The following is an 8,351-nucleotide window of genomic DNA, read 5'->3' as shown; positions in this document are numbered from 1 at the left end:
GCTTAATGTGGGACAGGTCGGGAGATGGTCCCACGGGTCCCATCGAGCCCCGCGGGCCAGGCTGCCCTGGGGGGCCTGGGATCCCTGGGAAGCCGGGGCTCCCCTTTGGTCCTGGTGAGCCTGCAATCAAAGAGCATCTCGTTAGTCCACAGCCCGGGAGGAGGACGAGGACTCTGGCTGGCTGACAGTCCAGGCGCCCCTTGCAGCTGTTTCTCTTTGCACTCTGACCTTTGCCTTCTGACCTCTCCACTGACATGTCCCATAGGCATTTTGATCATGACCAAAAACTGCTGTCCGTCCCCATTCTAAAACATTTCTTGTATTGAAATACTGTTGACTGACAATGTGTTAGTCTCAGGCGTTCAGCGAATTGATTCAGACTTCACACTCCTTTCATGGAACTCCCATCCCCACTCATTCAAGCCAGAAACTTGGGAGTCTTCCTATAAATACCTCTATTTCCATAAGCTCCTCATCCAATCAGTGACCATTTCACCTCTTCCACATCTTTCACCTCCTTTAAGCTCTTTAATTTCACCAGTCTGGAGACCATCTGCTCTCACCATCCCCCATCACTGCAGGGCAGTGGTCAGTGGAGCTGGGGAGCAGCTGGGGTACAGGTTTCAACAGCAGGGGGACCTGCCTCTGAATCGTGGACAAGCTTCCTGACCTCTGTGAACCTTCGTTCCTCATCCGTAAAGCAGGGCTAATAAGAATCTGCCTCACAGAGCAGTTTGGCTGTTGTTTAGTCGCTAAGTCGTGTCCAAATCTTGAGTAGCCAGCAAGGCTCCTTAGTCCATGGGATTTCCCAGGCGAGAATACTGGAGTGGGTTGCCATTTCTTTCTCCAGGGGATCTTCCCACCCCAGGGATTGAACCTGCGTCTCCAGCATTGCAGGCAGATTCTTCACCGTCTGAGCCACCAGGGAAGCCCATAAAACAAATATATACCCACTGCTCGCGGCCCGCCCCCCGCCCCCCACCAAAGTAACAGAATCCTCCCATCAAAGGAATCTGAAAACTTGGAGACCATGGAACACGAGAGGCAGAGTCAGTGCCAACACACCCAAACCTGGCTCAGTTACTCATTAAACTGACCCGGTTCTTCTGGCGAGCAGCCTGTGTACCCGTCCCTGGGAGCAGTTACTATGTACCCAGTCTCCACTGTTCCTCTGCAAACAGTATCTGGCATTCAAATCAAAATTTTAAGGCACATTATAAAAAACTCAAACCAACACCCAGACAAAACTACTCTCCTCAAAATTAAACAACTCCCATTCAAGAAATTCAGCAACCAACAGAAACAGACTCAGAGGCAAGCAGCTGTTAGGGTTATCATACAGGGACTTAACGATAACAACACATGCTAAAGACGCTAGAGGAGGGCAGTTTGCCCGAACAGACGAGAGAGTTTCAGCTCTAGCTTCGCTTTTGTCGTCTGTGCTCCTGGTATCATAAGCACGGAATCATTGCCGATGTCGTGAAAGTTCTCACCTATGTTTTCTCCTAGGAGTTTTACAGTCTCAGGTCTTACATTTAGGTTTTTAATCCACTTTGTATGTGGTAGAAAGCAAGGGTTCAACTTCATTCCTTAGCATAGGGAAGGATGCTGTGTTCTAACCCTTTTTAGACCGTCAACTTTATGTGGGCATGGTTGTATTTTAATTGTGAGCACGCTCTCAGAGAAGCCCAGGTACAGGAAAGGCTGTTCAGTAGATGTTTCATGTCAAATGACTTTAACGAAGAGGCTGGGCTGATTGCTGTGCTGTCCCTATTTCTCAGCGATGTATTCCTTAATGCTATACAGATTCCTCTCTTTCAAACACACACAGGAGTTCCTTTTTGGTGGTACATGGCTCCTACAATTGGCAGAACACAGTGATAGAATGGAATGACTTTCAGGCACTGGAAAACAAAACAAAAAAACCCCCAAAGACTTTAGACTTATCATATTTGGGGAAGTCTTTTCTAGCTCACAAAATAGTTAAGCCAACATTAAAGGCTTAATTATTCCATCCAAGTATGTGTCACTCCCCCTCCTCTAAATGCTGGTTCCAGGTACATCCTTGAAAGCGTTTACCTGGGAAGGGGACCAGCTCCCTCTCATAACAAAATACTTTACCTCTAAAACATAAGGACAGGCCGGAGATCATATCTTACCTTCATTTAGGCAACGAGCTTTAGAGATCGCGTGTCAAGTGCCTTTAAACTGCGGGGCTTTGATGAGCAAATGTCAGCACCTTCCATCTGACAGTGAGGGGCAGAGAGCAGCCAAAGGACTCCTACCTAGCAGAGCTCCTGGCTTGCTGCCCCAGGCTGTGACTCACCAGCCTTCAGGACTGGAATGGGAGTTAAGGGGAAGAGAATCCAGTATCTCCCTCTAGCTGCCCTAACACACCTCGGTGGAGAGCATCACACACCACGATGCTAGAAGCCAGGAGGGGGGCAGGAAACAGGACTGGAGGAGAAAGCAAGGGCACTGCCAGAGCTCGTCCTTGGTGACTTTGCCCCAGCAAGGCCCCTGGGCAGCTCACACTACGCTGGAAACCAGATGGCGAGACTGGCATGGAAAGCCTGCAGGTCATTCATTCAGAAAGAGGCCAATGGCTCCCCTGTTCCTCGAATGTCCTTATTGGAGTGATATGCAGACTGGCCTGAGGATGAATTTTCTCCAGGGAAGCAGAGCAAGAACATTTTCTTAGAGAAGGATGGAGAACACTGTGCTAAGAATCAATGCATAAGAAGGGACCCAAGCTTACTCAGAAGCAGCGAGAGGCTGCCTGTGTGTGGTGTCTGCTGGAGAAAAGAAGTCAAGGGAATGAACGAGGGGAGAAACCAAAGTCTTGGACCAGCTTTTGGTCTTGGTCTCTCTACAGACTGAGACCCAGGAATCTGGGTTTTGATGGAAACCGGGAGATGAAGATGTTAGTGGAGAAGAAAACACATAGTTTAGAAAGCATTTTGAGCCTTTGTTGTTGCTGACCTTCCATCGTAAAACCTGCCGATGTCCTTGCAGCTTGGACTGGTCCTACCTTTCATGTCTGTCCATGTCCAGCTTGAGCCCCAAGTCCCCTGGTCACCGCAGGCTACACTGATCTCTCCCTTCTTTAAGCTTCCACAGCTGGGAGCACCTGAATTCTTTAGTTGGGGGAGACAGGTACTGTCTCACTCCACTTGCTTTCATTCCGAGTGCTTTGCTGTCCCCATTAAAATGTCAGGAGTCACAACACCCAGCTCACTGCTAGACGATGAGCAGTGGGGATAAGATGTCCAGGTCTCAGAACATTTGCTAACCCTAATAATATTTCCTTCACTAGTATGGAAAAAAAAAATACTGATCTATCTGTGGAGAGACTCATAATAAAAGAGAAAACGTCCCGTCACTGTTTTGAGTTCTTGTTGCATATTTCCCGATGTAAAGACAGGATGTTTGGGATTTTGTTCAGAGTGCAGGGGGGAATCTCCAAAACGGTATGCTGAAGAAGCCAGACAAAATAATAGATTCCTTTTCGTGAAGTTCTAGAATAGACAAAACTGCAGCAACAGAAAGCAGGTTGGTGGTTACCTGGAGCTGAGGATGTAGACTGCCAGGGGCACAAGGGCACTTTCTGGGGGTGATGCAGAGTTTCTATATCTGGATGTAGACCAGATATAAGGTGGTGCTTAGTAAGGGCTTGATACAGGGTGCACACAGGGCTTCCCCACTGGCTCAGCAGTAAAGAAGCAGCCTGAGACAAAGACGACGCAGGAGACGCGGAGTCGATCCCTGGGTCGGGAAGATCCCCTGGAGGAGGGCATGGCAATGCACTCCAGTGTTCTTGCCTGGAGAATCCATGGACCGAGGAGTCTGGACAGCTACAGTTCAAAGGATTGCAGAGTCGGACACGACTGAAGTGACTGAGCACGCATAGAGTGCAGGCATATGTGAAAACTCGTCCAACTGTAACTTGAGTGTGTACATTTTATTGTATACAATTGTATCTCAGTGAGGGTGACTTAATGAACTGAAATGTAGAGACAGATATAAAAATAAATATCAATGTAAGTGTGTTGACCAATAATAGGAGGAGGAGGAGAGAGGACTGGAAAACAGTGGGACGAGGCTGGCCATGAATCGTGAGAGCAGCTGATGAGCCCAGAGGGGTTCAGCACACCATCCGACGTTCACACATGCTAGTGTTAAAGAGTTTTCATTTTGTTTCCCTGTAACCTAACAATGACCTTTACGACCCCGGTCCAGTCCAGGACGATGACTTTTCCCCTGATGACTGTTGGTCATTTGTTTGTCCATTTCTTGCACACTGGCGTGGGGGTTCCCTGGACCCTGGCTTCTGCTCCCACCCATGGAAGCTAAAGAACTCCGTCCCATCCCACTAAAGGTGAGCTCCTGGCAGGCTCTGGCTGGTAAACCTACAGCCCTTTCATGCTCCTCTTCACTGCTCAGCTGGTAAAGAATCCGCCTGCGATGCGGGAGACCTGGCTTCGATTCCTGGGTTGGGAAGACCTTCTGGAGAAGGGAAAGGCTCCCCACTCCCGTATTCTTGCCTGGAGAATCCCATGGACTATCCATGGACCTGCAAAGAGTCGGACATGGCTGCCTGACGCTCACATTCACGTTCATACTCACCAGGGGGGCCCTGGCCCCCAGGCAGGCCAGGAGGACCTGGAAGGTAGGCGTTTGAGGCCAGTGCCTTGTGACCAGTGATGTACTTGCCCAGGTCGGCAGCGCTGTTGGGGAGCAGGGCAACCTGCAAAGAGAAGAGGGACCTGGGTCAGGAGACGGTGCCGGGCCCACTGCAGGCAGCCCCACTGCAGGCGGTGTGCGGCAGAGGCTTCACAGCCTGCCCTGGCTTCTTTCCCCTTATCCGAACCCGTCAGAGCCAGAAGGGCTGAGAGACCCTCCTTCTAAACCCAGAGGCCTTCCAGTCAACACAACTTGCCTGAGATTGCTCAGCTGCTTAGTGGGCGACCCTGGATCGGCTGCAGTCTGCCTGAATATCATTAGACTCATGAATGCCATAATTAACACAGTCGATCTGCCTCAGGCTTTCAGTTAAGCTCTTTATGTATCAAATATTTGAGAAACTACTACATGCCAGGTACCGTGCTCGGTTCTAAGGCGACCACGGTGACCAACACATGGTCTCGGCTCTGAAAGATCTCAGCCTTGGGAGCCAGGAAAACATGGCTCACAGGTCACCTGCGTCCTCAGGTGGTCGGGAAACTCTACAATATGTCCACAAAGGTCGGGCACTCTTCCCTTTAAAAGTGTCCAACTCTTTGCGACCCCATGGACTGTGGCCCGCCAGGCTCCTCCATCCATGGGATTCTCCAGGCAAGAGTACTTGCCCTTCCCTTCTCCAGGGGATCTTCCTGACCCAGGGATTGAATGCGGGTCTTCTGCATTGCAGGCAGATTTTTACTGTCTGAGCCACCAGGGAAGCCCTTTACAAGGTGGAGGCTAAATTTTTACCCACTGTGTTTAGGTACCTAATGAACAGGAAAAGACATAATCGACAGTGTGAACCTTCTGAGACAACGTCTTAAAAGACTTGCTGCCTCCCCCCACCCGAGCCCTTTCAGTTCAGTTCAGTTTAGTCGCTCAGTCGTGTCCAACTCTTTGCAACCCCATGGACCACAGCACACCAGGCTTCCCTGTCCATCTCCAACTCCCAGAGTTTATTCAAACTTATGTCCATTGAGTCGGTGATGTCATCCAACCATCTCATCCTCTGTCGTTCCCTTCTCCTCCTGCCTTCAATCTTTCCCAGCATCAGGGTCTTTTCAAATGAGTCAGTTCTTCACATCAGGTGGCCAAAGTATTGGAGCTTCAGCTTCAACGTCAGTCCTTCCAGTGAATATTCAGGACTGATCTCCTTTAGGATGGACTGGTTGGATCTCCTGCTCTCTCCCTCTCTCTCAGATTTCAGGGGCTCATTCTACGAGAAGCCAGAGAAACCTCAGACACAAATGATTTTTGCATTCCTCAAGTCCAGGAATCAGTGAGACCTTTGCTAAGAACTAAATGCTTTGAACGTGCATTTCCTGACAGAAAATGCCCGCCATTAGAACTGGGAGGATTACACCAGTGTGTATCAGGGGCCCAGGAGAGGAGCTGGAACATAGAAGTGGGAGTGAAAGTATCAGTCGCTCAGTCGTGTCTGACTCTCTGTGCGACCCCACAGACGGTAGCCCACCAGGCTCCTCTGTCCACGAGAGTCTCCAGGCAAGAATACTGGAGTGGACTGCCATTTCCTCCTCCAGGGGATCTTCTCCACCCGGGGATTGAACCCGGGTCTCTTGCAGTGTAGGCAGATTCTTTACTGTCTGAGCCACTAAGGAAGCCATACTAAGTGTTTGGTAAATGGCAGCTCTTGTCTCTTCCTTTCAGAAAGCTGACTCAGGGGTGTAAAATCCAAAGGAGATTGTGTTTCTGAGGGTCAGAACCCCCGAGTGAAGGGAATTTATAAGGAAAAGTACTGTAGTTAGAGGACAGAGGGGGCAACACTGGCCCCTGAAGGCTGGTCCAGTGTTATTATCTGCTTCCAAGAGGAAAACTGAAACGTGAATCTCACGTACGGGCTTCAGCATCAGGCAGATCTATGCTTAAGTCTCAGTCCTGCCACACTAAAGACGTTTGCTCTCTGGAAGGAAAGCTATGTTAAATCTAGACAGTGTACTAAAAAGCAGAGACATCACTTTGCCGACAAAGGTCCATCTAGTCAAAGCTATGGTTTTTTCCAATAGTCACGTATGGATGTGAAAGTTGGACTATAAAGAAAGCTGAGTACCAAAGAATCGATACTTTTGAGCTGTGGTGTTGGAGAAGACTCTTGAGGGTCCCTTGGACTGCAAGGAGATCAAACCAGTCAATCGAAAAGGAAATCAACTCTGAATATTCACTGGAAGGACTGATGCTGAAGCTCCAATACTCTGGCCACCTGATGTGATGAGCTGACTCACTGGAAAAGACCCTGATGCTGGGAAAGACTGAAGGCGGGAGGAGGAGGGGCAGCAGCAGATGAGATGGTTAGACAGCATCACGGACTCAGTGAACAGGGTTGAGCAAGCTCTGGGAGACAGCGGAGGACAGGGGAGCTTGGCGTGCTGCAGTCCATGGGGTTGCAAAGAGTTGCAAACGACTGAGCGACTGAACGACAACAAACTGCTGCGATCTGCCTGTGGGACCCTGGCAAGCTACAGAGCCTGGTTTTCTCATCTATAAAACAAGGTCATAATATCCACCTACGACGGGCTGCTGGGAGGAGGAAAGTGACGGAAGTCTTAAATGTGCCTGGCTCAGCGCCCAGACTAATAATCACCAGCACCTACAACCACAGACACAGTGCAGACGCTGCATGGGGTGGGGTGTGGGGGTCGGGGGTTGCTCCTGGCTGTTTGTAGGTAGCCGTGTGACTCTGGGTGGGTCCCTTCGCCTTTCCAGGTTCTCATCTTCATGTCTATAAAACTAGAGGTTTGGACCAGACGAGCAAGTCTTTGGATGAAAATGTTATAACCAAGCCCAGCCCACTCCATGCCCTGTCCAGCTTTCTTTGCTTCCTTGTAAAGTTCGTGAGGTGACCCCGTCAACATCGACCTCAGCTTCCTGGCTGGCCTCCTGCTGGGTAATTACCTCCTGGCTCCCGCCAGTTAGACCTCTAAGTGTCCGCAGGACGAGCACAGAGTAAACTCGCTGGGTCTGGGAGGCAGTTGGCCGGAAATCCTGGCTTGACGTTCTACACAGACATGTTTGGGAAGAAGTTTGTAAGAAGAGTCTGCATTTCTCATGGGTTCCAATCAGTCAGTGGAATTATGGATATCAGTATCTCATGCTAGCCTATGTAATAAAGCACCTACCTCGCAGGGCTATTGGGACAAATGAGGTGCGGCCTGTAAAGCACTTTATTAGCACTTATAATTCACGTTTCTTATATTCTGGAGAACATTTACAGAGCTCTTTCTAGGTGGCAGGGACTATTCTAAGCCCTTTATAAATATTTACTCACTTGATGATTATGAAGTCCTATGTAGTACGTATTACTGTTATCTTCTTTTTCTAGAACTGTGACACAGAGAGGTTAAGTCACTTACCCAGGGTCACACAGCCAGAAAGTAGTGGGGCTAGGGCTTAAACCAAGCGCATCTGTTTCTGGAATCTGTGGTCCTCACTACAACACCCAGCTGCCTCTCTTCCTGTTACTCATGATACTCGGCAAAGCAGCCTGCCATCACTTTCAAGCGGATTAGTCTTCCCAGGCCTCCTGAGAAGACCCATTGTACAGAGCAGCTAAACTGAGGTCGCAGAGGAACGTTGAGAAGCCACAGTCTGCTGGCAAGAAAGGCTGCGCTAGA

At 49.6% G+C, this 8,351-nt stretch overlaps 1 protein-coding gene across 1 annotated transcript in view; it reads right to left on the bottom strand.

The window, feature by feature from the left end:
• The window catches only part of CCBE1 (collagen and calcium binding EGF domains 1), a gene marked incomplete at its 5' end in the record, with an annotated part of 228,715 nt that overhangs the window by 2,714 nt on the left and 217,650 nt on the right, over positions 1-8,351 (bottom strand). The window contains 2 exon segments of the mRNA XM_010854822.1: positions 2-120; positions 4,627-4,747. Coding sequence (XP_010853124.1) covers positions 2-120; positions 4,627-4,747 — 240 coding nt within the window.

The sequence above is a fragment of the Bison bison genome, unplaced genomic scaffold, assembly GCF_000754665.1.
Source record: "Bison bison bison isolate TAMUID 2011002044 unplaced genomic scaffold, Bison_UMD1.0 scf7180017864349, whole genome shotgun sequence".
Classification (NCBI taxonomy): Eukaryota; Metazoa; Chordata; class Mammalia; order Artiodactyla; family Bovidae; genus Bison; species Bison bison.
The sequence above is the reverse complement of the archived record's forward strand: the minus strand, read 5'-3'. Positions and strand labels throughout refer to the sequence as shown.